The following is a 19,153-nucleotide window of genomic DNA, read 5'->3' as shown; positions in this document are numbered from 1 at the left end:
GTGCTCATAAACATTGCCGCTTTAAACAGGACTGCTAACTCGCCAAAATCTTGGAATCAGTTAAGGAATCCAGTTTTACATTTGGACCTATGAGACCATTGTGACTGACCTTCATAGAGTATTAAACACTGACTGAGTCTTAATAATGGGGGTCAATCCGAGTTGATCGCTAGCTGCATTTGTTCTCAGCGATCAGGCTAAAAAAAACACGGCAGTTCTGCGTATGCGGCACAATGCGAATGCGCAACGTACGGTCACAACGAACAATGTAGTTTTGCACAGGGTCTAGCGATGCATTTCAGTCGCACTGCTTGCCGCAGAGTGATTGACAGGAAGTGGGCGTTTCTGGGTGGCAACTGACCGTTTTCAGGGAGTGTGCGGAAAAACGCGGGCGTGACTGGGCGAACGCTGGGCGGGTGTGTGACGTCAAATCCGGAACTGAATAGTCTGAAGTGATCGCAAGCGCTGAGTAGGTTTTGAGCTACTCTTAAACTACACAAAAAATGTTTGCAGGCGCTCTGCGATACAACCGTTCGCACTTCTGCTAAGCTAAAATACACTACCAGTGGGCGGTGGCATAGCGTTTGCACGACTGCTAAAATAAGATTTTACTCACCGGTAAATTTATTTCTCGTAGTCCGTAGTGGATGCTGGGGACTCCGTAAGGACCATGGGGATTAGCGGCTCCGCAGGAGACTGGGCACAACTAAAGAAAGCTTTAGGACTACCTGGTGTGCACTGGCTCCTCCCACTAAGACCCTCCTCCAGACCTCAGTTAGGATACTGTGCCCGGAAGAGCTGACACAAATAGGAAGGATTTTGAATCCCGGGTAAGACTCATACCAGCCACACCAATCACACCGTATAACTCGTGATACAATACCCAGTTAACAGTATGATAACAACTGAGCCTCTCAACAGATGGCTCAACAATAACCCTTTAGTTAGGCAATAACTATATACAAGTATTGCAGACAATCCGCACTTGGGATGGGCGCCCAGCATCCACTACGGACTACGAGAAATAGATTTACCGGTGAGTAAAATCTTATTTTCTCTAACGTCCTAAGTGGATGCTGGGGACTCCGTAAGGACCATGGGGATTATACCAAAGCACCCAAACGGGCGGGAGAGTGCGGATGACTCTGCAGCACCGAATGAGCAAACTCTAGGTCCTCCTCAGCCAGGGTATCAAACTTGTAGACTCTTGCAAGAGTGTTTGACCCCGACCAAGTAACAGCTCGGCAAATTTGTAAAGCCGAGACCCCTCAGGCAGCCGCCCAAGAAGAGCCCACTTTCCTCGTGGAATGGGCTTTTACAGATTTAGGGTGCGGCAGTCCAGCCGCAGAATGTGCAAGTTGAATCGTGCTACAGATCCAGCGAGCAATAGTCTGCTTAGAAGCAGGAGCACCCAGCTTGTTGGGTGCATACAGGATAAATAGCGAGTCAGTCTTTCTGACTCCAGCCGTCCTGGAAACATATTTTTCAGGGCCCTGACTACGTCCAGAAAACTTGGAATCCTCCAAGTCCCAAGTAGCCGCAGGCACCACAATAGGTTGGTTCACATGAAAAACTGATACCACCTTAGGAAGGAATTGGGAACGAGTCCTCAATTCCGCCTTATCCATATAAAATACAGATAAGGGCTTTTGCATGACAAAACCGCCAATTCTGATACACGCCTGGCCGACGCCAAGGCCCACAGCATGACCACTTTTCACGTGAGGTATTGTAGCTCCACGGATTTAAGTGGCTCAACTCAATGCGACTTCAGGAAATCCAACACTACGTTGAGATCCCACGGTGCCACTGGAGGCACAAACGGGGGCTGACTATGCAGCACTCTCTTAACAAAAGTCCGAACTTCAGGCAGTGAAGCCAGTTCTATTTTTGGGAGAAAATCGATAGAGCCGAAATCTGGACCTTCATGGAACCCAATTTTAGGCCCATAGTCACCTCTGACTGTAGGAAGTGCAGAAATCGACCTAGCTGACATTTCTCCTTTGGGGCCTTCCTAGCCTCACAGCACGCAACATATTTCCACCATATGCGGTGATAATGGTTTGCGTTCACTTCTTTCCTAGCTTTAAATAGCGTAGGGATAACTTCCTCCGGAATGCCCTTTTCCTTCAGGATCCGCCGTTTAACCGCCATGCCGTCAAACGCAGCCGCGGTACGTCTTGGAACAGACAGGCCCCCTGCTGCAGCAGGTCCTGTCTAAGCGGCAGAGGCCATGGGTCCTCTGAGATCATTTCTTGGAGTTCTGGTTACCAAGCTCTTCTTGGCCAACCCTGAACAATGAGTATAGTTCTTACTCCTCTCCTTCTTATTATTCTCATTACCCTGGGTAAGAGAGGCAGAGAAGGGAACACATACACCGACTGGTACACCCACGGTGTTACCAGAGCGTCCACAGCTATCGCCTGAGGGTCCCTTGACCTGGCGCAATATCTTTGTAGCTTTTTGTTGAGGCGGGACGCCATCATGTCCACCTGTGGCCTTTCCCAATGGTGTACAATCATTTGGAAAACTTCTGGATGAAGTCCCCACTCTCCCGGGTGGAGGTCGTGTCTTCTGAGAAAGTCTGCTTCTCAGTTGTCCACTCCGGGAATGAACACTGCTGACAGTGCTAACACATGATTTTCCGCCCATCGGAGAATCCTTGTGGCTTCTGCCATCGCCATCCTGCTTCTTGTGCCGCCCTGTCGGTTTACATGAGCGACCGCCGTGATGTTGTCTGACTGGATCAGCACCGGCCGGTGTTGAAGCAGGGGTCTAGCCTGACTTAGGGCATTGTAAATGGCCCTTAGTTCCAGAATATTTATGTGTAGGGAAGTCTCCTGACTTTTCCATAGCCTTGGAAGTTTCTTCCCTGTGTGACAGCCTTGAAGGCTGGCATCCGTGGTCACCAGGACCCAGTCCTGTATGCCGAATCTGCGGCCCCCTAGAAGATGAGCACTCTGCAGCCACCACAACAGCGACACCCTGGCCCTTGGAGACAGGGTTATCCGCCGATGCATTTGAAGATGCGACCCGGACCACTTGTCCAACAGATCCCACTGGAAAATCCTTGCATGGGACCTGGCGAATGGAATTTCTTCGTAAGAAGCTACCATCCTTCCCAGGGCTCGCGTGCATTGATGCACCGACACCTGTATACGTATTAGGAGGTATCTGTCTAGAGACGACAACTCCTTGGACTTTTCCTCCGGGAGAAACCCTTTTTATCCTGTTCTGTGTCCAGAACCACACCAGGAACAGTAGACGCGTCGTAGGAACCAGCTGCGACTTTGGAATATTCAGAATCCAGCCGTGCTGTTGTAGCACTTCCAGAGATAGTGCTACTCCGCCGAACAACTGCTCCCTGGACCTCGCCTTTATAAGGAGATCGTCCAAGTACGGGATAATTATTTCGGCCATTACCTTGGTAAATACCTCTGTGCCGGGGACCGACCAACGGCAACGTCTGGAATTGGTAATGACAATCCTGTACCACAATTTTGAGGTACTCCTGGTGAAGAGGGTAAATAGGGACATGCAGGTAAGCATCCTTGATGTCCAGTGATACCATGAAATTCTCCAGGCTTGCAATAATCGCCCTGAGCGATTCCATTTTGAACTTGAACCTTCGTATATAAGTGTTCAAGGCATTCAATTTTAGAATGGGTCTCACCGAACCGTCTGGTTTCGGTACCACAACATTTTGGAATAGTAACCCCGGCCTTGTTGAAGGAGGGGTACCTTGATTTCACCTGCTGGAAGTACAGCTTGTGAATTGCCGCCAGTACTACCTTTCTCCGAGGGCAGCAGGCAAAGCTGATGTGAGGTAACGGCGAGGGGGAGTCGCCTCGAACTCCAGCCTGTATCCCTGTGATACTATTTGCAGAACCTAGGAATCCACCTGTGGGCAAGCCCACTGGTCCCTGAAGTTCCCGAGACGCGCCCCTACCGCACCTGTCTCCACCTGTGGAGCCCCAACGTCATGCGGTGGACTCGGGGGAAGATTTTTTAATCCTGGGAACTGGCTGCTGGTGCAGCTTTTTCCTTATTCCCTTGTCTCTGTGCAGAAAGGAAGCGCCTTTGACCCGCTTGCTTTTCTGAAGCCGAAAGGACTGTACCTGAAAATACAGTGCTTTCTTAGGCTGTGAGGAAACCTGAGGTAAAAATTTTTCTTCCCAGCTGTTGCTGTGGATACGAGGTCCCAGAGACCATCCCCAAACCATTCCTCACCCTTATAAGGCAGAATCTCCATGTGCCTTTTATAGGCAGCATCACCTGTCCACTGCCGGGTTTCTAATACCCTCCTGGCAGAATGGACATTGCATTAATTCTGGATGCCAGCCGGCAAATATCCCTCTGTGCATCCTTTATATCTAAGACGACGTCTTTAATATGCTCTATGTTAGCAAACTATTATCCCTGTCTTAGAGTTTTATTATTATCTGACTGGGTATCAGACCACGCTGCAGCAGCACTATTTATGCTGAGGCAATTGCAGGTCTCAGTATATAACCTGAGTGTGTATTTACAGACTTCAGGATAGCCTCCTGCTTTTTATCAGCAGGCTCCTTCAAGGTGGCCGTATCCTAAGACGGCAGTGCCACCTTTTTTGACAAACGTGTGAGCGCCTTATCCACCCTAAGGGATATCTCCCAACGTGACCTATCCTCTGGCGGGAAAGGGTACGCCATCAGTAACTTTTTTGAAATTACCAGTTTCTTATCGGGGGAACCCACGCTACTTTACACACTTCATTCATTCATCTGATGGGTGAACAAAACACTGGCTGCTTTTTCTCCCCAAAAATAAAACCCCTTTTATGTGGTACTTGGGTTCATGTCAGAAATGCGTAACACATTTTTCATTGCCGAGATCATGTAACGGATGTTCTTAGTGGATTGTGTATATGTCTCAACCTCGTCGACACTGGAGTCAGACTCCGTGTCGACATCTGTGTCTGCCATCTGAGGTAACGGGCGCTTTTTTGAGCCCCTGATGGCCTTTGAGACGCCTGGGCAGGCGCGGGCTGAGAAGCCGGCTGTCCCACCGCTGTTTTACGTCATCCAGCCTTCTATGTAAGGAGTTGACATTGTCGGTTAATACCTTCCACCTATCCATCCACTCTGGTGTCGGCCCCACAGGGGGCGACATCCCATTTATCGGCCTCTGCTCCACCTCCACGTAACCTTCCTCATCCCACATGTCGACACAGCCGTACCGACACACAGCACACACACAGGGAATGCTCTGACTGAGGACAGGACCCCACAAAGTCCTTTGGGGAGACAGAGAGAGAGTATGCCAGCACACACCAGAGCGCTATATAATGCAGGGATTAACACTATAACTGAGTGATTTTCCCCCCAATAGCTGCTTGTATAAACAATATTGCGCCTAAATTTAGTGCCCCCCCTCTCTTTTTAACCCTTTGAGTCTGAAAACTACAGGGGAGAGCCTGGGGAGCTGTCTTCCAGCTGCACTGTGAAGAGAAAATGGCGCCAGTGTGCTGAGGGAGATAGCTCCGCCCCTTTTTCAATGACTTTTCTCCCGCTTTTTTATGGATTCTGGCAGGGGTATTTATCACATATATAGCCTCTGGGGCTATATATTGTGATATATTTGCCAGCCAAGGTGTTTTTATTGCTGCTCAGGGCGCCCCCCCCCAGCGCCCTGCACCCTCAGTGACCGGAGTGTGAAGTGTGTATGAGGAGCAATGGCGCACAGCTGCAGTGCTGTGCGCTACCTTGGTGAAGACTGATGTCTTCTGCCGCCGATTTTTCCAGACTCTTCTTGCTTCTGGCTCTGTAAGGGGGCCGGCGGCGCGGCTCCGGGACCGAACATCAATGGCCGGTTCCATGCGGTCGATCCCTCTGGAGCTAATGGTGTCCAGTAGCCTAAGAAGCCCAAGCTACCACCAGTTAGGTAGGTTCGCTTCTTCTCCCCTTAGTCCCTCGCTGCAGTGAGTCTGTTGCCAGCAGATCTCAAGGTAAAATAAAAAACCTAAAATATACTTTCTTTCTAGGAGCTCAGGAGAGCCCCTAGTGTGCATCCAGCTCAGCCGGGCACAAGAATCTAACTGAGGTCTGGAGGAGGGTCTTAGTGGGAGGAGCCAGTGCACACCAGGTAGTCCTAAAGCTTTCTTTAGTTGTTTCCAGTCTCCTGCAGAGCCGCTAATCCCCATGGTCCTTACGGAGTCCCCAGCATCCACTTAGGACGTTAGAGAAAAACTGCTAGCTAGCGAACAACTCGGAATGACCCCCAATGCTTTCCTACTTAAGAACATGCAGCATTAATATCGTCACATAGCCATCAGGCTGTGCCACTTACTTTTAAATGCTCTGCAATTCTGACATGAAGCCTGATTTAGCAATGGACGCAGTACAGACAGCAGCTGCATCTATGGATACAGCTGCTGTGTGTAAATATGCCACTGCTGCAGGAGGCGTCTTATGTTAATAGACAGTTCCGTAACAGGGCAGCCATGCGCCCTGTGCTACTTCCCCCACCCCATCTCCCTGAATTATCATGGCCGTCCTTATCCAGTGCCCCAGATGGTAGGTGAGTGGGCACACCTAAGCGCTGGGATTCGTTTTGCGTATGCTCCATGCAGCACTCCCCCGCCGTCTCGCACAGCACTGTGGGAGAGGTCATCACAGCTTATACCACAGTGCAGAACGCAGGAGACGGAGGAGGGCAGGCAGCAGCAGTCGGGAGAGCAGGGCAGGTTCTGACCCCAGGGCATACCACCCTGTGCGGCCGCACCGCCCTACTGACGGCCCTGTTAATAAGACACCTCCTGCAAACTTCTGTGATTCACTGCTGGGTCCAAGGAAGCAGAATCGGATCAACATGGGAAAACATCGGCCATCTGAGTAACCCTCAGGTTCCACAGGATGGCCGGTGTTTTCACTCTGCCAGGAAATCTATGTTGGAAGACCCTAGCCAAGGCATGTCTATAAAACTGGTGCCCCGTCGCTGCACCATAGCGTCTGCAAACTAGTATGGGCGGTATTCTATTACCACCCGATGTGATTTCAGATGGTCATTATCGCGGTATCCAATTAGAGGTTTTATCGGACGAAATTGGACCAGCGATCTCAGGAAAATAAAAGGGATCGGGGATAAGCCCCTGATCCCATGTGTTACCGCGGCTCTGGCGGCTGCTTATCAGGGATTATGCCCCGGCCACCCAAAGCATAATCCTTGATAAGTGCCAGCATCGTGCGGTAACAGAGCCGGCACCGCGGCTAATAGGATAGCCCCTGGCAATCCTATTAGCAGTAGTAAAGTACTGCTGCTAATAAGATACAGCCCTATGAAGCAGGCCCATTGTGCGACCACTTCATTTTGTCACCACTTCACTGTGTCCAAAGCCTTCTCCCTGCTCACCTGGGCCTCTTTATGGATTCTACAGGTTTTGGTGCCTGAATAATGTGTTCACTGAATTTTGGCTTTAAGTCCACCTCTTTCCTGTCCGATGTGGTCTTCACCTCGGGCTTCACAGGTTCCGGAGGTTTTTCATTACTATGTAACCCTTTTGTGCAGCCCTATAAAACAGAATGTAAGAAATAAAAGGGGTCTGTTTACTAAGCCTGGAGATAAAGTGGAGGGAGAATAAGTAGCAGCCAATCAGCTCCTGTCATGTCACAGGCTGGGTTTGAAAAATGGCAGTAAGGAGCTGGTTGGTTGATACATTATCTCCATCCAAGGTTTAGTAAATAGACCTGTGTATCGGTTACCACAGGTAAAATGTGACAATTGGTGATACACAGTGCTCCTGCCGGGTGACATGGAAAACATGAACCGTGTGGGGTCCTGAGGACCGAGTTTGAGAACCACTGTGTTAAACCAATGCAAGAAGATCTTTCATGAGATGATCCTCATAGACTGGCACATTTCACCTCCGAAAAGCATCATTACCAAAAGGAAAATTCCACTAAAAAATGATGTTGCCTTATCAAACACAACATCACAGTTCTTTGATTGCCAGATGAGTTATGAAACGCACACCGGCCACAAATCAATTTCAACCCTTTGGGTATTTTTATAAAGATTGTTCCACCACATTCGGCTTCTGTATTGAGAACCCTCTTCCAGCCTTCACCACATAAAACCAGTAAAGTCAGTACTGATTCCAAATAAAAGGAAGTTCAATGACTCCTTGATGGCTGAAAAGACAATTAACAATGAAACTGCCAACAATTCTGCATTGACGTAATTATACAGTAACACATGGATACCTGCGCTTGTAAAGAATCAAAAGCACAACACTTACTGCAATGCTAAGAAAGTCAGAGAAATCCGTTGTTCGCCGCTTACAGCACGACCAGCCCTATAAATGTAGAGGAGAGACCAGTCAGGACACAGTCACATTCTATGGAGATCCCACGGAAGCTCAGTGATAACACGGTCACACGTACCTTTAAAGCATCATGAAAGACTGGAACCCCGGGGTGATAGGTACACGACCCTAAAGCACACAGTAATCAGTTACATACAGCGCTTCATTTAAATATATATTGTACTTGAAAAAACTATCAGGAGACAGAGTAACAGAATAAATTTCTATTAACAGTAACAAGTGCATTTCTTCCCTGGTTCCCGTCTACTGTAGAATCCTGTCCCCAGTAATAAGATAGAGAGTACAAAGGAGAAGAGAAAGTATTCTCTTTTTTGCTGGGGGGGGGGGGGGGGAGCTTGAGAATACCTACAGTATTAGTAGTGGTTCTCATAGGTACTCTCTCCAAAACCAGACATAGATAACATACTGTATCAAATCTGGGGACAGGGGAGGAGATGGTATTAGACCATCAGGTGTGGATAGTAAATCTAAGTAAATCTCTCAAATCAGCAGACCTTTAATGCTAAAGATTAGAAGGGGAAAGCTGGTCGATGCCCAATGATATTCTGGTTCTAATATACCGGGGAAATATTGGATGTAAAAGTGTGTTAATGCATAATATTGTCAGAACATGCATTCTGATAAGAGTTGTTGTTAGTCCGATATCTTGTAACAGAGATAACACACACTGTAACACAGAGAGATTCTGAAAAGGAAACTGTCTCCTACAGTATGATGGTGTACAAACTTCAGATAAAATGTCACTTTTATATAATTATGTAAATAGACTCATATCCAAGATGTCTTGGACACACATGTATAATAATAATAATAATAATAATAATAATAATATACAGTATTAAATGTATTGGTAGCGAAGCTAAATATTCGGGTCAGGAAGAGGGGGCACGACGGGCTAGGAAGTGGGGGCACGGTGGGCTAGGTAGGGCAGAAAGAGGTGGCACGGCAGGCTGGCAGGAGAGGAAGAGGGAGAGCGGCGGGCTGGCAGGGCAGGAAGAGGACGGTGCAGCAGGCTGGCAGGGCAGGAAGAGGACGGTGCAGCAGGCTGGCAGGGCTGGAAGAGCGGTGGGCTGGCAAGACAGGAAGAGGGGGAGCGGCGGGCTGGCAAGGCAGGAAGATGGGGCAGCTGGCTGGCAGGGGAGGAAGGGGGGGGTAGCTAGCTGGCAGGAGGTAGGGGGGCCTGCTGGCTGGCAGGGGAGGAAGGGGGGGCAGTTGGCTGGCGTGCCAAGGAGATGGGGAGTCAACCCTGGTGACAGACATGGCAGGAAAGGGGAGTGCTAACCCGTTGACATGACAGGCTGACAGGCAAGAAGTGGGTAGGGGAACTCCGGTGATAGGGCAGGAGTCGGGCAGTCTCACCCTCGGTGTTGGAGTCCGTTTCATAACGCTGGCCGCAGCCCCGGTTGTAGCACAGCATGGACATGGCAGTACGGAGCGGGTGAGCCGGGTGCCTGTGACTGCTGAGCTGCAGATAGTACTGCTGGCTGCTACTGCCCTGCGGAAACAGGAGAAGTAGGACACGGATCTCGAACTGCCGCGCATGCGCAGTCCGGCGCCGCAGCCGGGAGCCTTGTGCGCATGTCCGTGACGCTAAAGTCGCTCTGAACTGACGTACATAGAAACCGTCAGCGGAGGAATACTTCTTGTTCGCGTCACAGCGGCAGCGCAGTTTGTGATACCTCCGTGGTATAAAGAGCAGCGCGCGGCTGTCGACCGATAATAATATAGAGAGTGTAGTGTACTCATTGGTGGCATCTTGTGTCATTGGGGGGTAATAACTGGGCTGCTGTTGAGAAATATGTTGTTAAAAAATACAGCCAGTGGGGCAGTTTTTATTTATGTATAATGTATGTGGTGTTCCAGTGCGAGAAAACATGCCACATAAATATCACAAACACACAATACATATTATAATTTATGTTATATAGAGAGAGATTGGGTTTCCAGCAGTTTATAAATCTCAATTTCAGATAAGGAATAATATGTGATCCCACATCTAGATGCTCTATAAAGTGTCCTCATATTTTCTTTTATTGTAATGTAAAATTAAATTACAGTGTTCTCAGAATTTTGCAATGTGGATTATTTTTATAAAGTATGTAAAAGCACGCCCTATATGCAAAAGCTAACAGGCATCATTAAACTTGTGCATTGTGCTAATGCATGCACCTAACAGATCCACTTACAAATAGCAATTCGCAGTACGCGCATGTGACATGGGAGAACTGCATGAAAAAGAGGGTGAAACCGCCCTGGACCCTAGTAAAGTGACAACACAGATAGCAGGACCATATGGAAGGCTGAGAGTGGGCATAGGGTTATTTAATAATGCTAAAAAAAGCAGAAAAAAGTGATTTTGCAGTAATTTGAGTCCACCTTAATTTTTTTTTTTTAAATGCTAAAAAGGAATTATTGGAATAAATACTTCAGTTACATTTTGGTTGCGTTTAAAAGGGAGATAGCCCAGGCTATAATGGAATCATTAAAATATTTGGAGAGAACGTATAGTTAGAATGGTGTTCTAGGTGTTATCAGAATCGGCTTTATTGGCCAGGTATACTTGCGTACACTAGGAATTTGTCTTCTGTTTGCTATACAACAGCCAAGTAGGTAACACATAAGCGTGGGGGGGTGGGGGTGGGGGGGCAAGTAAAGTCACACAGATAGGTATACCGTAGTGACACAAGTTAGTTACATGTACGTCTAGTCAGTCAATGTTCAGGAGTTCAGCAGGCGGACCGCTTGGGGAAAGAAGCTTTTGAGGCTTCTGGTGGACCTGGCGGGGACGGCTTAATTATCTCTCTAAAATACGTAAAAGCAAGACCTTAATGCATAAGCTATCTAGCATCATTAAACTCTCATGCATCGCACTAATGCATGCACCTGATAAATGCCAGATCCAATTACAAATGCCAATTTGCGGCACTCATGGCGAGCGTGTGCAAATTTTCTACAATATGTAACATGGGATGAGTGCATGAAAAAGTGAGTGAAACCACCGTGGACCACAACAGTATTTGCTAAAGCCACAAAAACCTTATCAGGCTTATTAAAGAACATGCATAAAGATAGCAGCCAGCATAACTCTGTGGTTAGTAAGTGCAATATATGCCTCAATTTACATTCATATTGACATGGCCATGATAGTGATTTTACCATGTTCTTCCTCTGTATTTTACACTCCACTCACTGGTACACTCGGATCCTAGGGTATTGCAGAGATTCAGAGGCACGTGTCCACACACCAGCTGGGTCTGGTGGTGATTAGGAAACGCATTTCTCCTCCTACAATGATTCTCAGCGGCTTCCTCAGTCATTTCCTGCTCACAGGAAATATACTTATTCAAAAGATTGCGGTTCGCACATACGCATACTACTACTGTCCAAACCTCTTCTATTTCTAATTGTCTGCACATGTGAGGTGGCCTTTTTCTGTGCTTGTTTACGTTCCAAATTCCGGCTTGCATTCCACCGCACTTCCTGGTTAGCTGTGAACGCACTTGTAAAGCTGTACTTTCATTATTTACATTTATGAATACTTTAAGTTTGTATTATTAAGTTCTATTCTTCAATACCACCTTTTTCCGGTTTGTTATTTCAGCCAAGGCCATTTTTACCCACAGTAGGTATATATTCTTAAAGAATAAATACCTACCTGAGCATATAAAAATAATAGACAATTAACAATAATCAATCAAAACCATTATAAATAATAAACAATTAATAAATAACATTTTTGCTGACTATCATCAGCCACCGACAGTTATACAAATAACACTTAACACTTAAAAATAAAGACAAATACACTCTTCTCTTTCCATCACACACACTCACACACAACTTTAATTTATAGGCACAGACACAGAAAAAGAAGACAAACTAATAAGGAACAGCACAACAAGAATTACAGTACAACTCAAGGTACCTACACAAGGTGCGACGGGGTGTTGCGGCCGATACTGACTATATTGTGCACGTGGGCATGTAGTCCGTATCGGCCCTGCCTGCACCCACTATATTTTCTTACGATGCCGATCCAACATGACCAAGCATCGGCATTGCAAGCCTATACACACGGTGCGATATGCACTATGTTTCCGTGCGATATCGCACCGCGTGTATGCACCTGTACAAGTACAAAATGCAATCAGAAAATCGCTAAACAACTCAAACCACTCCGACTGCTCCCCTCACACCTCCAACCAACTCCTCTAACTAAACCCCCAAGGTACACTTGGTTTGGGCATATTTATATGGTTGGGGCATGACACTCCAACATAGGACACTTTCTACCAATCACGCTTGTTCTGAAATGGCTTCCCATCACTCTCGCAAATTCCGGATCATGGGCACATATGCAAAGCAGAGGCTGGACACAAAATAAACCCATTCACGGGAGTGTTTGATGAAAATACACTGAAAACATGGTATGGAAATACAATTGCAAACACCATCGGAAAACACGATTCACCTATAAACACGGGTGCGCAGCAAATTACCGAATTTCAAAATAAAAAATACTCCCATATACTGTACGATCGATTGCACCCATGAATGATCTTGGGCAATCATAGGTGGGATACAATTCTTAGTAAATTTACAGCCAATAAATTATACAGCTATTGGCGCTCAGTACAGTCCATGAGAATTAAGTATATACTTAATTGTCCAATTTGTGGAGTTTGGTTGTCAACCCAGAAGTCCTCTGTTAGATTAATTTCCCGTTGGGCACATGCACATGAGGCACGTGCCTAGGGGCAACACTTGTTTGGGGTTGACACTTGGATGCTTGTGTTGGTACTGTCAGTCAGAAATGTACCAGTAATTGCTAAATATTTCCATTTTACTGTACCATATCTCATCTTGAGTGAAGTGTAAATTGGTAGAACATGCACATACTGCCCCTGTAAGCTGTCTTAGTAAGTATACTTTAATTAAAAATAAAAAAAAATCATAGTGGCCTTTTTATTATTTTTAATTAGCTATCATCAAATGAGAGCTTATAACCAGTAAATGAAAATAATAAAATTAGGCCATTGCTGTTGTGCCTAGGGGTGCTCCCACCCCTAAATCTGCCCCTGCATCTCGGAGTATCAACATGAAGAAAATAAAAACATGAAAAATTTGTAGTGTAGTATATCTGAGAATACCAATCAGTCACCACCAATGAGTGCTCAAATTACTATTTTATGTTTGAAAATCGCTGAATACACAACTCACAGGGATATGATGAAAGATCCACACATAAAGGTTTCTTTAGATAACCCCACTTCACAGAAGATAGAATGCAGAATAGAAAATTGAGCATACCACACTCTCTCTATACAGAGTAGGAATCCTCACATCTGGGTTTCTTTGGAGTCTGTCCGTGCTTATCCTCCCAAGGTTACATGTCTCGCCAATATTGTATAATAGCACAGATTACAAAAAAACGATGTCTAGAACAAAACTTTTGATAGTGGAAAAAATACAATATAAAAAATATAAACTATAGCAAGGATTATAGGTGTATATGTCAGTCTATAGTACAGCCACAGCAAATGTTAGAGGTCTATATATACACATACCTTTACACTCTCAGATCTTATTCATAACAACATAATCTGCACATGCCATTCCTAGCACTCTATCCAACACGTCTCTACCCTACACAGGGTCTTTTTTTAGTAAATGTACCCCTCTGTATCTTAGCTTCTGTCATTTTCAAACACCGCCTGTGTCATGATCGTTAGATGCTGATTGGTTTGTACTTTACCTCTCAACTCTATCTCTCTCCAATCTTTAATAAATGTTCCCTTTACTGTATAGAAAGGTGTTGATGCTTTTCTGACCTAGGTAACAAGTCCCTCAAATATCGCAAACTTCCAGTGGCATTATAATAATTATGAATAACTTTTTATTCCACCATTGGATTTGGTTAATTGAGTTGTATAACCTGATTTTAGGTTGTCTGTTTTTGTAAATTGTTTCCAAACATGGATTTAATTACTATATCTTCTAAAGGAGATACACATGTAGGAATGATTGAATAAATCGAAACGTTGAATTGCAGTAGGGTATTTACCCTCGATTTCTTTACAAGTTTCTGAGTACCGCCTATGGGGTCTATTTAATTGAAGTCGGAAAGACAGCAGTTTCCGACTTTTTTAGGTCGAATCATGATTCGACCTATTCAATGGGGCTGCCATTTTTCCGACTTGCCGGAAAACACATGGATTGGCGGAGTAGCTGTGGATCCACTGTTTTGTCGGATTTGCGGCCAAATTATACAGGTTTTTGGTCCGTTTTCGACAATGTCAATCCAACTTTAAAAAAAGTCGGATTGACATTGTTGAAAACGGCCAAAACCTGTCAGATTTGGCCTCAAATTGAATACTGAACTGTCGGATCCTTTCCGTCAGAAAGGATCCGACATCAATTGAATAGACCTGTAGGTATGTGTTTGTATTGCCCTGGCTCAGGAGGGCACCCGACAATATTGAGCTTTCGCAATTTTTGCGTGCCGAGCATTCTGCATTGAGATATATATGTGTATATATATATATATATATATATATATATGTATGTGTGTGGAAAAGACGAATAGCACTCCTGGACCCACATATTAAACGACAAACAGCAGCTTTGTTGACAGTCAACGTTTCAGGGATCCTCACCCTTTTATCAAGACTCTACCTAAATTAGATAGTTAGAGTTGATGCCAACACAAAAACTGCTACCTGGTGATATTTTTGATGGCTTTAGTTATGTTCCTGTGCCATTATGTGGTCATGGACTTGTCTAGACAACTAAATGCTGCTTGTTGGTTCACATTGCACACATTAGGAAATGTCCCTTACTCTGCTAGGGTGCGTCACACCACCCAAATTTAAGGGATTGCAAGACTCAGATGTATCTAATTGAAGGTTGTGTGTTGAGAACCCCTCTGTAAATCTTGTAAAAGCTGCTTTGTCTATATTTGTTGCGCACTGTGTACAGTTTTTTTTGTATAACATACGTGTATATAGACTATTTTTAGGGGTAAAGATTTTTGGGGGGGTTTAGGTTTGAAATGTATTGTAAATGTGTTTAAATGTGTACTACTTACCCACTTTTTAACCCCCATAGATGAATGCTAGGAGATGATCTCATTGATTTGACATGCCCAGTAGTAGGAGTGCAAAATAGGAAGTCCCAAGCAAACCTGAGACCTTACTCTTGATAAGAATCACTCTCCATGTGTGAGGTTTAAGACCTACAAATATAAATGCATGACAAATCTTCTGCAGAGAAGCAAGGATCACACCTGATATCGAAACTAGTAGTAGGGTGCCACCGTGCCCGCAAGGGACTCTTTTGCGCTCACCCCGCTGTTGGTATCCCGTGGCCGGGATGACGGGCGCTTGTATACAGATACCAACCCATAATAAACAGGGGAGGAAATTCATTTTGAGGATTTTAATCCTGCCTATATATAAGAAATACATGTGGCCCCATCTGTCCATGTCTTATGTGAGGGTTTTAATTAGAAGGACGTAATTGACCTGGTAGAGGGATGAGTAGGATTTTGTGATAGGTATAGATATTTTATGGCTGAGGGTCTCCAGAGAAATGGAATTTGGAGGTTAATGTTGAATACTGTATGTCTAGGTGGGAATATTTAAAGCCAGGGTTTAAGATTTGGAATGATTTACTTTATACCACGAAAGGGAGCCATATAGAAATTGTTACTTTTGAAGGTTGGAGAGGGACAGCAAAGGGTTGGAAAGCGTCAGGAGGACATTTATACAGGTTGTGACCCACAGTAATTCCTCCAATGTCAACATTAGCTCTAATATGGGCTGCAAGAGGTTCTATGTACAAAGCAAAGATTAAAGATGATAATGGGCAATCCTGAAGTGTCCCATTACTCAATTCAAAATGAGTGGAAAATAGTCCATTCATCATAGATAATAGTGAGCTTTAAATGCTTTTTGAGGCATTAATGTGGTAGATTAAATTAATGGTGCATCTTGTGTTGTCTGAGGCCAGTCGGCACAGAATAAATCCCACCTGGTCAAGGTTCACCATGGAAGCCAACACATTATTTATCCTAGTGGCTAGAAATTTAGCAAAAAGCTTAAGGTCCGTATTCAGCAGTGAGATGGGCCTGTAGTTGGTGCAGAGGGAAGGGCCCTTACCAGGTCTAGGAATAACTATAATACATGAAGTCAGAGGGAAGGGTCCTTACCAGGTCTAGGAATAACTATAATACAGGAAGTCAGAGGAAAGGGTCCTTACCAGGTGTAGGAATAACTATAATATGGGAAGTCGTAGAGTCTGGATGAACAGGGGTGCCATGCATAATACTGTTAAGTATATTTTATTTGAACCATATGTAGCATTAGTTGTGGAGCAAAAGATTTGTAGTACGCCATCGGGATCCATCCGGACTCTGTGCCTTAGATGGTTCCTGGGACATAAGCGCAGTTTCCAGTTCTTCAACTGAATATCAGCATTGAGGAGCTTACGAGAGCCTGTATCAATTGGAGATAATTCACAAGAATCAAGATACATTTGAGTCTTGAAATCCTGGGCAGAGTGGTCGTTAGGTGAGTAATGTTATTTTAGTGTCAAACGGCCAGGCAGCCAGACGAATCTTTCAATGAGTATATGGCCTGAAATGCTCTTTTAGCTCAAAGTTTTTTAGGTAGTACGGTATGGGCTTTATTCCTTTCGTCATAGAACAGTTTATTAGTCCATTGTAATGAGCAGTCAACCTTTTCAGCCAAAAGCTATTGTAAATCAGCTCTTGCCCTAGAAAGTCGTGCCAGAACCCTCAGAATGAGTGTTCCTATGCTCCTTTTCTAGTTCCGTAATAGTGAGAGTCAATGCTGTCCCTGTTCCTTTTTTCCTATGAGAAGCATATTGAATTATGTCCCCCTGTTTACCTGCTTTGTGGGCTTCCCATATCGTCAACACCCTATAGTCTACATCTTATGGATTGGAATAGAAAGTATAGTCTGGGGTGGTAGGGGTGAGAAAGCGCCAAACATCAAATAGACTAGCCTTGCCCATAACTTGTGCTATGCAAATGAGGTTAGGACCATCCCACTACAGGAGACGGGGCCTAATTTATCCAAATGAGGAGTAAGAACCATATTAAAATACCTGCTTACCAGTGTTTTACCTTATAGAGGTAGAACCTAGGGAAAAAGTTGGGATTGGTCTGTGATAAGAGCATACAGGGTAACCAGCGTAACCTCATGTCCAATCTTGCCTCACAACATAATGTACCTGCCTTTGTCATCACAATTGGAATCCAAAACCTGGAAGAGGAGGGAACTCTTGAGGAGGATAGCTACTCCAATACGTTTAGCTATATGGTTGGAACACCATGACTTGGGGAAAACTTTAGAGAACAATGAGGGATGCAAGTCCCTTTTCAAGTGAGTTTCCTGTAAAAAGACTGCATCACCCGCAATTTTTTGAGGGACATATGAAGATGTGAGCTTTTCTGTGGGGTATTAAGACTTTTGGTGTTAATGGACAGACACATTAGAAGCATTCTAGAAGTTTATAGAGGGAGTGTCCAAACAATGAAAAAAGACACCACAGACTCTGCTGAAAAAAAAAAATAGAGATATAGAGAAAATAGAATAAAAAGTAAATTAAAGAAAAATAAGTGGCTAGAGGCACTAAGTTGGTCGCTAAGGATGAGCTCCACAAAAATAGGAGCTTGTTTGCGGGATTTAAATAAACAAAATAGTAAATCAAAATACTAAAGCTATAAACCGTGAGGTCAGGGGTGAAATGGGTGTCTAAAATACCACTGTTACCTCTCCAGAGCTTAAACAAAAAAAAAAATGTAAATACTATAAAACAATTTGGATTATTGAGACCATTGGAAATGGGAAAACAGAGGTCAGAGGTCACATGTAGATGCATAAAATAGAGGTCAGAGGAAACAGGTCACATGTAGATGCATAAAATACCGAGTAGCTGTATAGCTAAGGCGAGCAAAGTTAACAATTACACTTCTTATAGAAAATAATTATTGCATAGAAATAATCGTAAACAATGTTAACATTGTCAAATTCACCATCAGGAAGAGGGAGGGTGAACATGAAGTCACAAAGATATACATAACAAACCTAAGGTATGGTTTTAGAGCAAAACTTTGCAGTGGTATATGTAAAATAAAAACAAAATAGTAAAGCACCATATATGAACACAGAGTATCGAAGAATAGCAAATAGAAAACAAACACATGTCTAAAAGATACGTTTTATCTAATAGGGTATTATGTCAATACCATAATGTTATAAGAAAACTAAAAATCAGTACGGATGGTGTAACGGTTAGCATTACTGCCTCACAGCACTGAGGTCATGGGTTCAATTCCCACCTTGGCCCTAACTGTGGAGTTTGTATATTCTCCCCGTACTTGCGTGGATTTCCTCCGGGTACTCCAGTTTCCTCCCACAATCCAAAAATATACTAATAGGTTAATTGGCTCCCAACCCCAAAAAAAATTAACCCTAGCGTGAATGTGTGTGCAACTGTGCATGTACATGTGGAAGGGAATATAGATTGCAAGCTCCACAGGGGCAGGTGTGAATGGACAATTATTCTCTGTAAAGCGCTGTGGAATATGTGTACAGTATAGAAATAAATAAATAATGAACAATGGGGAAGAGTCAAACCCAAACCAGGTTGGAGAGGAGGCCCCAGATCTACCAAGTCCAGGACCAGAGAGAGCGCCAAATGAAGCTTACAGAACAGGTCAATAGAACATATGGAGTTAAAACTGCCCTCAATGTCCACTAAAAG

General features: G+C 44.7%; 1 protein-coding gene across 2 annotated transcripts in view; it reads right to left on the bottom strand.

Annotated features, from left to right (window-relative positions):
* The window catches only part of CHORDC1 (cysteine and histidine rich domain containing 1), a 99,455-nt gene extending 89,473 nt beyond the window's left edge, over positions 1 to 9,982 (bottom strand). Inside the window, exons 1-4 of one of the 2 annotated variants that reach the window (XM_063951408.1) lie at positions 9,722 to 9,982; positions 8,421 to 8,470; positions 8,276 to 8,332; positions 7,390 to 7,547 (exon numbers count right to left, since the gene is read on the bottom strand). In XM_063951408.1, the coding sequence (XP_063807478.1) occupies positions 7,390 to 7,547; positions 8,276 to 8,332; positions 8,421 to 8,470; positions 9,722 to 9,785 (329 nt within the window). In that variant the 5' untranslated portion in view covers positions 9,786 to 9,982. Of the gene's footprint in view, positions 1 to 7,389; positions 7,548 to 8,275; positions 8,333 to 8,420; positions 8,471 to 9,644; positions 9,670 to 9,721 lie in introns of those variants that run through there. The other variant, XM_063951409.1, reaches the window with a different exon arrangement.
* Between the last annotated feature and the right edge of the window lie 9,171 nt (positions 9,983 to 19,153).

The sequence above is a fragment of the Pseudophryne corroboree genome, chromosome 2 (assembly GCF_028390025.1).
Source record: "Pseudophryne corroboree isolate aPseCor3 chromosome 2, aPseCor3.hap2, whole genome shotgun sequence".
Classification (NCBI taxonomy): domain Eukaryota; kingdom Metazoa; phylum Chordata; class Amphibia; order Anura; family Myobatrachidae; genus Pseudophryne; species Pseudophryne corroboree.
The sequence above is the reverse complement of the archived record's forward strand: the minus strand, read 5'-3'. Positions and strand labels throughout refer to the sequence as shown.